The sequence below is a fragment of the Ochotona curzoniae genome, unplaced genomic scaffold, assembly GCF_017591425.1.
Source record: "Ochotona curzoniae isolate NIBS_2020 unplaced genomic scaffold, NIBS_Ocur_1.0 contig_2294, whole genome shotgun sequence".
NCBI classification, from domain to species: Eukaryota; Metazoa; Chordata; class Mammalia; order Lagomorpha; family Ochotonidae; genus Ochotona; species Ochotona curzoniae.
The window spans coordinates 1,113,315-1,126,150 of NW_024465405.1; the positions used below are offsets into that span (position 1 = coordinate 1,113,315).

Consider the following 12,836-nt stretch of genomic DNA (forward strand, 5'->3'; position numbering starts at 1 on the left):
GGGTCTGCCAGTTAATTTCCTGGGTTATATGGTAATTTTATATTATCTTTATCACAAACTAGTAGTCATACCACTTTTCACTCATTAGAAATGTATGACAGGGCCTGGTGTGGTAGCCTAGTAGCTAAAGTCCTCACCTTGCATACACCTGGATCTCATATGAGTGCTAGTTCTAATCCCGGTGGCCCTGCTTTCGAATCCAGCTTCTTGCCTGTGGCCTGGAAAGGCAGTCGAGGATGGCCCCTAAATCCTTGGGACCCTACACTCATGTGGGCGACCCAAAAGAGGCTCCAGGCTCCTGGCTTCAGATTAGCTCAGCTCCGACCATTGCGGCCACTTGGGGAGTGAATCACTGGATGGGAGAGCTTACTCTGTCTCTCCTCCTCTCTGTACACCTGACTTCCAGTGGGAAAAGAAATGTATGACAAATTCACTTGCTTCGCATCCTTACTAGTATGTGGTATATAGTAACATCTCCATGTTGTTTTGTGTTGTTCCTAAAAATGATCTTGAAATATTTTTGTGTTTATAACCGTTCACATATATATTATCTTCTGAAATGTCTGTGCAATTCTTTTAGCCATTTGTAATTTGTTTATTTCACATTAATGAATTGTAAGAGTTCTTTAATCTGAACAAAAGTATTTTGCTCTGTGTGTGTATTTTGACATATATCTATACACGATCATTAGGCCACTTGTGGCAGAACAGAAGCTTTAAATTTTGATTAAATTAATTTATCAGAGAATTCCTTTCTGACTTATGCTGGAAGCTGGCATTGGAAGCAGTCATTCTGATGTGGAATGGGAGAGTCCCCATTGACACCTGGTTTGCTATGCCAAGAATCCACCCTGAGTTACCTGATTGTACAAGTGTTATACTAACCTTCCCTTTCTTGGTTTGCTTTGTTAGTAACATTTGGGACAACATGTATTCTCACCACGGTGTTACTGTTGTCACTTACTAATCTGAGAGTGGCTTTCTCTGGTGTGGGATCAGGGTAATACTAGTTTAAGAAGATGTGCTGGGAAATAATTTCCTCCTTTTTTTTGTATTTTGAGAGTTTGATGCTATCTTCTTAAAAGACTTTTTTTGGAAAGGCAGATTAAAGAGAAGAGAAAAGATAGAAAGATCTTCCATCTGTGGGTCCACTTTCTCAGTGGCTGCAACAGCTGAAGCTGAGCCAATTTGAACCCAGGAGCCCAGGGGCTTTTTCCGGCTCTCCCATGTGTTCAAAGGTTCCCATTCTCTACTGTTTTCCAGGTCACGAACAGGGAGCTAGATTGGAAGTGCAGCAGCTGGGACATGGACTGGTGCCCATATGGGATTCCGGCACTTGCAATATGAGTATTTAGCTACTAGGCTATCATGCTCGGCCCAATACTATTGCTGTTATTTGATAAACTTTGCTAATGAAGCTGTCTGGACTTAGAATATGCTTTTCTAGAACATTTAAAATCAGAGTTTAGGTTTTTTCATTGGTATAGATAGGGTTTTTAATTTGACTGCCAATTTTTAAAAGCTTTTTTTCTTACTGCTAACAGTTAATGGAGCCTTTTCAACTTTTGTATTTTCTTCTTGTATCCATTTTGATAATTTGTTTCATTTAGAGAATTCGCTCTGTAGATTGTATTGACGTAAATCTGTGCATGATATTGCTTATCCCTTTAATGTCCATATGAGTCTAACAATTTTTGCTCTTATTTTATGATATTGGTTTCCTTTATTTTCTGTTATCTTATTTTCTGTGTATTGATTTTAGCTGTTTTAACTCTTTCCCTCTGCTTACTTTGGGTTGTTAGCCTCTTACACTCCCCTGCTGTTTCCTAACTTTGGAAGCTTAGTGACTTACTGGTAACCCTTCTTTCCCTTTGTGGCATTTAAAGCAGCTTCTCTTCACTTTAACTCTGATTGAAATAAAAAGTTTTAGTGGGATTGTAGCTGAGAATGGACATCATGTGGCATTCAGTGGGCTCACTTGATCGTTGGGAGTGGACTCAAAGGAAGCAAGAAAAGAAGCAAGGAGACTCTTCAGGAGAGGAGTCTAGGAGAGAGAAGACTAAAGCTAACTCAGCATGGAGGGATGGTGTTTGAGCTGACCAAATGAGCTGATGGGTGGGAGGGAGCTGCCTGTGGGTGTGGTTGGTTGTGAGGGAGGAGGCTGTTGGGATGAGGTGAAGTGAGAAAGAAATCATTTGGCTGATTAACAAGGAAAATGCAGGGGTTTTGGCCCAAGTAGCTGGAAGTGTGGAGATGCTTTGTTCTATTTCTCTTGACTAGATAAAGGCACTTTAGGATGAGCTTCCTTAGGCCAAGATCCTCAAAACACACGTGCTTTTGTGGATGTCTGTAAACATGTTTAGGATGATACTGTCCACAGTCGTGTTTGGGAATAAGCGAGGCATACTGGCAAGCCTCATCAAGAACTCTCTGTGGAAACAGCAGGTGCTTTTCTTGGCTCCAAGGTATTTCCTGAGCAGTGTATTATACTTTGTCCCAAGTGTGCCATTAAGAGATTTGGAAGTTTGTTAAAACTTGTGGCAAGTGATTGCTGTCACTACAGGCCAGTCAGAGGAGCCCAGCATTGCACAGCAGCTCCTAGCTGGATGGCACAGTATACTTTCACACTGAATGAGGCTCAGGGGCTGAGCTGGGCAGGACATCATCTCTGCATTCAGGGAAGGATTCTTCTGCATCAGGGAACAGGAACACCTAAAGATTTCATGGTCGAAGTTTGGGTGAAAGCAGCATAGTAGAAGTGTTACCCAAGATTTTAATGTAAGATTCTGTTGTAAGTTCTTCATTTTAGGGACTTTTTCTGTTTGTTCCCAGGTTTTGGAATAAGGGTGTTAACTTTAAATGGAATGAGAGAAAAACGTGATGCATATTGAAGTTTTGAAGTGACTGGTTGCTGCTCTCAGCGTTGGCTGGGGTGGTTGCTGTTCGCAGCTGATGGGATTGCCCACACAGTGTAGATGGTGTCTCCACCTCTCTGAGGGATAAAACACTGGTTCCCAGCCCGGGGAGAGGCAGAGTGGCCCCGCAAGCTGTTGTCAGATCTTGGCTTTCTCTTGATCTGTGCATTTGTGGATTGTCTTGACAAGACTCTTCAACCTGGAGAAGAGTGAGCTTTATGGTTACATTTTAATTTATATTGAAAACTAGAATTATAATCTAGACCCGAAGCAGGCCTCTAATTATTTTAGAAAAACATACTCATTTTACTGTCTTCCAGTCTTCCACACTTGCGTTTATTTATGTTTGCTTCTTACGGTAAGTTTGTGTTTGATCATTTAGCTGTTGCCTGATTCTTGGTTTCTAATGAAGAACACTACAGAATCATATAACCTCATGTGGACATACATTTTGATTTAGCTGGCTCTTGCTACTTGGTAGCTCTTGTATTCATTTCTTATTGTTTATTGCAAATGCTTCCTTTACAGCTAGTTCAAGTCTTTCTTGTTCTTTTCAGAAGAAGAGAGAGGGCAACCATGATTCATCTAGTGTGTTTTGTGGGTCAACCAGTAAGGGAAATGAATGAGAGATGTTCTGCTGTCGGGTAGAATCAAGAAATATGCAAATAAGGCAGTGAAATCCAGCATAGCTGAGAAGCCCTGCAGTGCAAGGATGGCCAAGGACTAGCAATGGTAAGGGGGAGAGCAGAGAGGGAGGCATGCACAGAAGAGCTCTATCTTGAATTCTGATTCTTTACCAAATAAGAAAAAAGCACAAAGCAGTGGGTGTCGGTGGAAGGGGTTAGAAGTGTCCAGTTTGCTGTGGAAAGATTCCCTTTAGAATGGCCACCGAGCACTGGAGTTGGAGGTGCAGACCTGTGTGTGTGTCGCCGCTCTGCCCGAGTAGCTGTGGAACTGTGACGTGTCTGAACCTGCTTCCTCTTCTGTGAGATGGAGGTAGTTATTCTGTGCATTGCTCAATTTCATTGTGTGTATCCAACCAGCTAGTGTGTAAAATGACAGGAAAAATTTACACGGGAGGTACACATGGGAGGAGTTATGACACTTAAAAAAAAAAAGAAAAAAATGAGGTGTGTTAGGGTTCCCAAATTCCTAAAGAAAAAAAAAAAAAAGAAAGAAAAAGTTTGTTGTTTGTGAGGGTTCCCAGATTCCCAGTTCTTGAGAAGTCTGTGTGTGTCACTGGCTCCTCCTTTGCTAACCCCATTGCCTGGGTTTCTTTAGGGACAGAGGCCGTGCAGTGTGGCAGGACGGGCGTGGAAGTCAAGTGAGCCCGTTTCTCCGTGGCCCGGCTGCATCGAGCCCAGTGAACATTGCTGTATGTTCTTGCTGACATCTGAAGTTTCTGCGGATTTTTGGCATATGCTCATCTATGTGTTTCCTAGTGATAGTTCAGTGTGGTTTTATTGGCGTTTCTGTGATGACAAATGAGGCTGAGCCCCTGCTATTGGTTGGTTATTGAACTTCTCTAGCTGGGGAAGTGCTGCTAAGCCTTTTCATCATTTTTCTGTCTTTAGTTCTTTATATATCCTGGACATGAATACTTTGACCATTATTTATTTGTTTGTTTAATTTCTCTTGTGGCCCCTTGGAGTAAAAGAAAACACTTGAGTGTAGTAGAATTGAATCTATCTTTGTTTTTTTATGGCACTGCTTTTTGTAGTATCTTAAAAACATATTTGCCTACATATGTTGTCATCAGTATTATTTACTAAACAATACATTCTCATATGTGTTATATTCTGAAGTCCTGCCTGCTCTTCAGAGTCACATCTTCCTGAGCCATTTGCCACTGCACCTGTGATATAGTTAGTGCCTGGGACCCAGCACATGTTCTTGCCTTGGAAGTGCACTCCACAGGCGTATTGCCCTGACCACAGCAGCCCAGGACTGCGTCCCTCTGAAGGGGCAGAGGTTGTGCTGGATCCGGCCTTCTTTTCCCGACGTTGTGCCCCCTCTCGCAGCCACCGCAATCCCAATTTCATCCATCTTTCAGGGGCTTCCTCGACCTTGCCCCTACTGCTGCTGCAGAAACACTTGCCATTGTCTGTTCTGCATAGTGTGAGGATCGTTGCCTGCTACAGAAGGGAGGTGGTTCCTTTTCTCTCCACATGTGGCTGATTCTACTCCCAGCTCCCTTCCATAAGGAAGCAGGAGGTTGGTTACAGACCTGGGAGTGTCTTCCGGAAGTTCAGTATATGTGTGGTGGTGAACAACAAGGAGTGGAAGGCAACGGTTGAGGGAATGAAAGTAGTTAAGTGTTTTTTTTTTTATGTCTTCCTTTCTCTTTTTAAGATTTGTTTTATTTTTATTGGAAAATCAGATATACAGAGAGGAGGGGAGACAGAGAGAAAGATCTCCCATCCCATGAATCACTCCCCAAGTGTGTGCGATGGCCGATGCTATACTGATCCGAAGCCAGGATCCAGGAACTTCTTCCAGGTCTCCCACATGGGTGCAGAGTCCCAAGGCTTTGGGCTGTCTTCGACTGCTTTCCCAGGCCACAAGCAGGGAGCTGGATGGGAAGTGGAGATACGGAGTTAGAACCAGCCCATATGGGATTCCAGAATGTTCAAGGCGAGGACTTAAGCTGCTAGGCCACGCCACCCGGGCCCAGTAGTTAAGTTTTGAGTGCTGTTTCTGGGCCATGTTTAATGGCCGCAACTGACGTTGGTAACTATTTCCCAGCTACTAACTGCCTAGGTCTTCACAGTTTATATTTATCAACTGAGTTTATTGATGCTCCTCCTAGACTGTTTATTTGCTGTAGAGCTTGCAAAGATGTATGAAATGTAATTGGTGACATTCTTCAAGGATGAGATAAGTCACATACATAGATGGCATACTAAGGTAGCAAAGCAGATATAAAATGTCTTAGAGAAGGTATGGATAAATTACTGTGGAAATGGAGACTATGTCTGGGGGTGGTGATGTTAATTGAAACCTATTATGACTTTAAGACATTTTGGGAAGGAGTTGTCTTAATACGATTTTCTGCCTTGTATATGATGAAGGTTTTTCATTAAGTATAATCTTAGAATATTAATCTGATTTATTGAAGGTAGGCATTCATTTTGAAGCCTTTAGGTTAAATTTGGAAAGACATCGAGCCCATCAGTTGTGAAAGCACGGGGAAACTGCTGGAGCATGGAGTGCCTGCTCACTCCGTTCACGTCTCTGTTCAGACATTGCTTCCTCTAAGAGGCATCGCCTAACCCCACATGGAAGGCTGGCCTCCCTGTTATTCTCTTATCTTCTTAACCAGTGTTTCTACTCTGTCTGTGTTTTTAGTTGTCCTTATTACTGGTAGGCTTTTGCTTATGTTCACTGCTGCACCATTGGGCCCTGGCACAGTGCTTGGGACAGCAATAGGTGCTATGCTGAAGGGGTATATTTTTCACCATCTTTCTCCCTGGGATAAGGCTTCATCAGGTGCCTGCCTCTAGGCTGGCCTGCCCATACTTGTTTGACAGAGTGAAGAAAATGTGCCTCGATCTGTGATCAAAATCATTTCTAATATTTATGCACTTATGTGATCATTTTATGTTTAAATTTGGCACAGATTTTACTTCCTCTGGAAGTAGATTTTTCCACGTCAAAATCAAAGATGAACTCCCAATGAAACTGTTGGACAATGGGATACCTGACTGTCTGACATTGCCTGTACCAGCAATGTCAGGGCACATTTAAATAACAGACTGATGGACTTAGAACTGCTCATGAAGGACTGTACTATTGTGATAATATGGGGAAATTCAGCCAGGGTGTGGCAATTTGGGGAGGGGACAGGGAAATCTCAGATCCTATGGAATTGTACCATAAAATTCAAAATTGAAAAAAAATTAAAAAAAAAAAGAATGTGATTCTCCGAGTACGTAGGACCTATGGAAGCTAGCTCTCCCTCTTACTAATGTGGACGGGCATCACATTGTTTTTTCAGTTACTCAGCTCCGTCTACTGTATTTTTATCTGGGGCTTATAGACTGCGTAGAGAGCTGTCATGTGAGTGTCATAAGGCAGACTCATTCCACAGATGGATTGTTGCAGGTTTTTCCTCTTATTTGCTTCATTTTTACTGCTAGTATAATGTGGAGCTCTCTGGGAGCTAAATTCCAGGCCTTCAAGTGAAGAACTAAGGCATTATATTTTTATAAGAACATTTTATAAACTCTTACACCTAATTTTCTCTCTCTCTCTCTCTCCTTTTTTTTTTTTTTTTTTTTCCTGTCTTCATGTGATTTCATTTGGGCCCACAGTGACATTCTTGCTGAGTTCTTTTTCCCTCCCCAAGCCACTGCTTGCTTCTACGGAATGGACCACTGTGAAGCTGCGTGGAACTTGTGGTATTCAGGGCCTTCAGGGAAGGGGGTGAGATGCAGGTGGGGAGAGCTGAGTGCCAGCCTGGCACTGCTGGATCGATTAGCTCCATGAGTGAGTTTTTGCATCTGGAAAACAAAGATCCTTTTTCAAACATGTGGTGAATGTCCAGTGTTGTTGGCTTCTGAGTGTGCAGTTTATTCCCGACTGATTTAGCAGAGTTTTTCTCTTCTATCCAGGTAATTAAACCGGAGAGCAATGACAAAGAAGCAGAAGGCGCCGATGAGTCAGATCTCCCGGAGGAGCTGTGTGGGCACCAGCTTCCACAGCAGACTGTGAAAAACGGCAACGATGGGCCTGATGTCGTTCTGGAGGCCCCACTTGGGGACAGTGACTCAGAAGAGGGGCACGGCAGCACACATGCTATGCTGATTGACGGTGTCAAGGTGCTCTCAGTTTGCGGCTCTGGAGGAGGTGAGTGCTGCCCTGCTGTCCTGTAACCTGATCATTGTGAGTCTCACAAGTCAGCTTTTGCTGTACAGAATCCGTCACATGTGCGCTTGGGATGTCTCAGGTTCAGAGCTGTGGCATCAGCTAGAAAAGGGAGGATCTCCAGCTGGTTTCTAGCTACAGGCTGTGAGAAGCAGCAGGCGTGATGCTGCTGGTCGGTGCGAGCCATGGTTGCCACTGCCACTTTCCCAGTAGACTTGGTGCTGACAATGAACTTCAGAATCCCCGTGATGAGCCCAGTTCTACCCTCTGGTTGACATCAACAGAATTGGACCAGACTTCAACACTTTGGTGAAAAAAAAATCTGTAGCTAATCCTCTGTTTTGCTCTAATTCAGTACACTTTACAAAGTGCTTGTGTCACTGGTGGTGGGTATGGATCACCTTCAATCTGTAAAAAGGCTTTGGATGCTAAGCCTTCACAAAGGTCCTTTTCATTTTCTCTGGTCAAAATGTAAGCCATGAGTATTCTGGATGCAAGAAAGAAAGCAATCAGAAACAGATGAGTCGAGAGCTGCATCTGGGAGCCCTATGTGACCACGTGCTCAGGGACCACAAGGGGAAGGAGCAACGACCCTCAGAACGTGGCCTCATCTGTGTGGTGAAGAGTTGTAGGTAGAAGGAGTAAATTCTCCAGGCAAAGTGAGTTTTATGTATCTGTAAGATGGAAAAGATGAAGCAATTCTGACCTGGCCAGGCTGACTAGATAATGAGCTTTGTTATCGGGAAGAAGTTTCTGGCACAGTCTTTGCGAAGGCCTAGAAGAAATGCCAGAAGGTTACTCAAGGAGGATGTGCAGCAGACACCCTGCTGCAGGGGCTGGCGAGCACGCCTCGCTCTCCTGAGGAAGCCTGCAGATGACTGCCGGAAGGATTACCCTGATTGTTCCCCCAGCGGGTGGGGGAATCTGAAGGAAAGAACCAAGCTGTGTTTCCTTTGCTGTCACAACACAGCCATCAGCACGCAGGATTTCTGTGACCTTCAGGTTGTGGGAGTTCTTCCCACCAGTGGACAAGCCAGCCCCATGGTGGAGAACCTCAACTGACAGTGTCTGCTCCAACTGGGTTCTGATACAGGTCACCTAAAGTGTCATACCCCTTAGGAGAGGGCTCAGGCCCCAAGGCTGTGCCCACCCATGCCAGGTGCAAGCTCCAGGCAGATTTGCCTGTGTGCCCATTGAGCAGCTATAGACTGTGGTTTCATGGCCCCCTTGGTTCAAGTAATTTGCTTGAGCAACTTGCAGAGGTCTGAGAAATGCAGTTGGCGGTGTGTTAGAAAGGGAACTCGCCCTCCAAAGGACACAGATGAGGAGATGCCGAGGGTGAGCTTTGGGGCAAGGGCAGGGCATCTATGCCCTTGGGAGGCACGCACCCTACAGGGACCTCCTCATGGTCAGCTGTCTGCAGGCTCACTCAGTCCTGTCCTCTGGGGTTTCTGTAGAGATTTCATTGCATAGGCATGATTGAGATGTGGACAACAGTGTTGCAGTGTGATTAGACAAAATAGGCATGATCTAACGCCTGTAGATGGGGTGGGGAAATCCAGCCAGGTCTGTCTGTTGGCATTCTTCAGCCTCCTTTCTTCCTCACAGGTTTAGTGCAGGACCCCCTCTGAATTGGGGGTCTTACCATCCACTGTCAGACAAGGTAGGTCCAAAAAATTTCTTAATGGTCAGCAGCTCCAAGGGACAGGGTTAGATGTTGTATGATCTGCTTGGGGGAAAGAATTACAAGCTAGGAACAGTGGATGAAAACCAAAACATAGATATATCCTGATACCACAGGTTGTGACCTGAGCCAGATAATATTTTCTAAAAGCATGTGTCCTTTTTGGAGCCAGGTAATGTTCATGCAGAGTGACCTAAGTTCTTTTTGAGTGAAGAAGCCACAGTTGCTTCAGACAGGTGGTGCTGTGCACCCACAGGACTCGGAACTGTGCATGCAGGCTCCAGCTTTTGGTGACATATTTAGATACCGTAGTTTCCTCGTTTAGGGCTCGGTCAAATTCTTTTGGAGACTGTTCTTCGAAATCTTGTTCTTCTGATGTTTCTGTTTTTCTCTTTAAAGATAGTTGTGTACCATGCCCCTTGTTAAAGTGCTTGTGTGTTAGGATGATAGCGTCAGTACCAAGACTCTAAATAGCAAACCGTTCATCAGCAAGACCACCAAGGCAGAGAGAGCGTCCAGCAGAAAGTCAGGTGAAGCAGCTCTTCAAAATGAGCTGAGGGGAGCAGCTGGGTAATGGGGCCAGGTTCTAGCCAGATAGCAGCAGGAAGTTCTGGAGTGCCGTTGCACAGTAGGGTGCCTGTAGAAGGTTCTAATATTATGTGTGTATTTATAAACGGATGAGCCGGTAGTTAGGGTTTTAGATGGGTTCACCATGAAGAATTGTTCAGTGTTGGAAGAGATAAGTATGCTTACCCTTTCTGGGCATTACATAAGGTATACCTGTGCTGACGCATTATGTGGTACCCCATAAATAGGTACAGCCTGGAAAGTTTTTTCGAACCACATTGAGCACTTGGTTCAAAAGTGGCAACTTGGCTTTGGTGTTTGGAATTGGCACATCTCACACCTTCTTCTCACCAGGGCTCTGACCTAATAGGGAGATGTCTTAATCTCTCGTCCATGATGGACACAGATGTTAGGGCAAGGAGATCTTGGTGGATGGAAGTGATTGGAGAATCCATGCTAACAACTTACTCTGCCCTTTGGGAAATAGTGTCAGACCTGCTTTATACTTCCTACCCTCTTTCTTAGAACAAGTAAATATCGTGGAGTGCTTTTTAAGTCCCCTGTGTGAACGTTCTCTCTGTGTGTATTCTTCCTGCGTTCTTCCTAGCCCGCTGTTATTTCTGCTGCTTGGTAGCCCTGACTGAGGGAACGACCTTAATCCTCCCCTAGGGTCTGGTACTGATTTCTCTTTCCTGCTAGCCTCTAAATAGAGACTTTGTGAAACCACATGGCTGTTTCTCATTTCTTGCCCTCTTGATATTTAGGAAAATTGCAATTTGCTCTTTTAAAAAATCATAGTGTTTTTTAGGGTATTTCAACCAGCTTCTCTCACTCAAGATAATATGAAAATCTGGTTACAGTTAAGATGTTAGTACTCTTTGCACCATTTAAGGTTTTGAAATTTGTTATTGAAACAAACCATAACCTTAGGAACACCATAAACTTTTCCTAAGACTTCTAGAAAAGTTCCTTGCTTTGTATTGTATTTTATAAGTATATTATTAATACGGTTCAGACCTGTGTTAAGAAGTGTTTTTTGTTAGTTTTATTTTGCTGTCATGTTCCTTTACCCAAAGCAAGTGTTACATGTTGCATGTGCATGCAGTTTATCCCTGGTTGCCTGGGAAACATCATGGCTTCTAATCAGCACTGCATCCCAGGTGTCTGAAACATACCTTGTAGTTTCTTGGGAGCATGGCGTGTTCTGGGCATGCTCCTCACCCCTGGGAGATGCTGGGTCCCCTTGATGTTCCCGTAGTCCTTTGGAGCAGAGTTCTTACCACTTCACACTCTGCATGGAGACCCCAGATTAAGTCTTCTTTGTGATCAGCTGCACATTCATGGCTTTAGAAATGTATGGCGAATGGCTGCTTGGTTAGCACACTCCAAAGAATAGAAATGGTCTTGGCCAAGCGATACAGTAGTTCTGTATCTTTCATTGCCAGCAGTGGCAAGAACAGTCTTGGCCTCTGAATCTGATGAGCCTGACCTAATGAGGCTGGGAGGTGCACGTCCTGCCCTCTGCCCTGGCAGGGTCTGCCTGGCGCTCTTCCAGCTTCCTGGCCTGCAGACAAGCCTCGGCCAGCACGCAGATGACGGAGTGTGGGTTTGAAGTTTACAGTCGACCTTTTTACTCTTGTCTGAAGAGAATCTGCGTGGAGTCCCTAATCCCTTCTGGGACGTGACTCAGGCTCCTGCTGTTCTTCCAGGCCTTTCCAAGGCACAGTTGGGAGTCAGGAAGACCCCTTTTTTTCTCACCTGAGATGGATCTTTTGAGATAGGGCCTGTTGCTGCATGAGTTTCTGTGTGTTGTCTCCTAGAATAAAATGCATTCTAGAAAAGCCAGCTTATACGATTGTTCCCATATGGCTTGTTGAGGTTACTAAAACCCTGAGTAAGAACACTTCCTCCAGATTTAATGGAAATCTTTCTTTCTCAAAGCCAAGTTTCTTTTTTTCCCCCTCAGATCTCCTGTGTATATAATGATGAACAGGGCAATTAGAAGACAGTCATGTTTGCTTCAGAAATTATATTGAAAATGAAATACTTAGGGCCAGGCGTGGTAGTCTAGTAGCTAAAGTCCTCACCTTGCACTCACTGGGATCATATATGATCACCAGTTCTAAACCCAGCAGCCCTGCTTCCCATCCAGCTCCCTACTTGTGGCCTGGGGAAGCAGTGGAGGATGGCCCAAAGCCTTGGGATCTTGCACCCACTTGGGAGACCCAGAAGAAGCTCCTGGCTCCTGGCTTTGGATTGACTCAGTTCCAGCTGTTGTGGCTGCTTGGGGAGTGAATCAGTGGATGGAAGATCTTCCTCTCTGTCTCTCCTCCTCTCTGTATATTTGACTTTCCGATTAAAAAAATAAATCTTTTTAAAAAATGAAATACTTATCAATTTGCTATCAACCACAATTTTGAGAATGTTTTACGTCAGCATTTAAAAATTAATTAAAAATAAAAAATAAAGCTGTATTGAGAGATGTGTTAAACTAGAAGGCTGCACTGGGAATGTTTGCTTCTGCTTCTCTGAATCTGAGGTGGGTGGCCAGGACATACATATCAGATACAAGTAGGCTGCCAGAACCTGCTCTGCTCTGAGACCTGCAACCTCTGCTGGACCACCTGTGCCCCCCCATGAAGTCCCCCCAGAGATGTCAGGATGGACAGTTCTTTGTTGGGTGGGTAGGCTTTGATCCAGGCCAGAATGATTCCTGATGCTTACGGCAGTGCCCATCTTGACATCGCTGCATCCCTGCCTGCAGCTGAAGTCATCCAGTGCCCTAACTAGGTAGGCTAGATTGA

The 12,836-nt window shown here is 44.5% G+C and overlaps 1 protein-coding gene across 1 annotated transcript in view; it reads left to right on the forward strand.

Annotated features, from left to right (window-relative positions):
- DIS3L2 (DIS3 like 3'-5' exoribonuclease 2) overlaps positions 1–12,836 on the forward strand; it is a 332,757-nt gene that overhangs the window by 124,930 nt on the left and 194,991 nt on the right. The window contains exon 7 of the mRNA XM_040972300.1: positions 7,529–7,763. Coding sequence (XP_040828234.1) covers positions 7,529–7,763 — 235 coding nt within the window. The remainder of the gene's footprint in view (positions 1–7,528; positions 7,764–12,836) is intronic.